This window comes from Penaeus monodon, chromosome 22 (assembly GCF_015228065.2).
Source record: "Penaeus monodon isolate SGIC_2016 chromosome 22, NSTDA_Pmon_1, whole genome shotgun sequence".
NCBI classification, from domain to species: Eukaryota; Metazoa; Arthropoda; class Malacostraca; order Decapoda; family Penaeidae; genus Penaeus; species Penaeus monodon.
Genome location: NC_051407.1, coordinates 7,701,964 through 7,702,250, shown reverse-complemented (window position 1 = coordinate 7,702,250; position 287 = coordinate 7,701,964). Strand labels below are relative to the sequence as shown.

General features: G+C 39.4%; 1 protein-coding gene across 1 annotated transcript in view; it reads left to right on the top strand.

The window, feature by feature from the left end:
• The window catches only part of LOC119587287, a 1,854-nt gene extending 1,657 nt beyond the window's left edge, over positions 1-197 (top strand). Inside the window, exon 3 of the mRNA XM_037936039.1 lies at positions 1-197. This exon is cut by the window's left edge and continues 622 nt beyond it. Coding sequence (XP_037791967.1) covers positions 1-155 — 155 coding nt within the window. The 3' untranslated portion in view covers positions 156-197.
• The last annotated feature ends 90 nt before the right edge of the window (positions 198-287 follow it).

Here is a 287-nt window from a genome sequence, read left to right as displayed (position 1 = left end):
GAATTGTCGGAGGACCCGCAGGTAGTGGTCTTGGTGGTGTAAATGCATTTGGTAGTGTTAATGGAGCCGGTGTTGGTGTTGGAGTTAATGGAGGTGCGGGAGGTTTCCAGATCAGTTCTGGAGGAAGACCATCTGGCCTTTATACCTCTCCCTAAATGTTGTTTTTCTCTAGTCCTTGCCTTTATTGCTTAAGTATTAAATTTGTTTTATTCGAAAAAAAATAAATGTAATCATATTAGAGCAAAATGCTTTATACCCTTTTTCATTCCTTTACATCTGACTGTCAT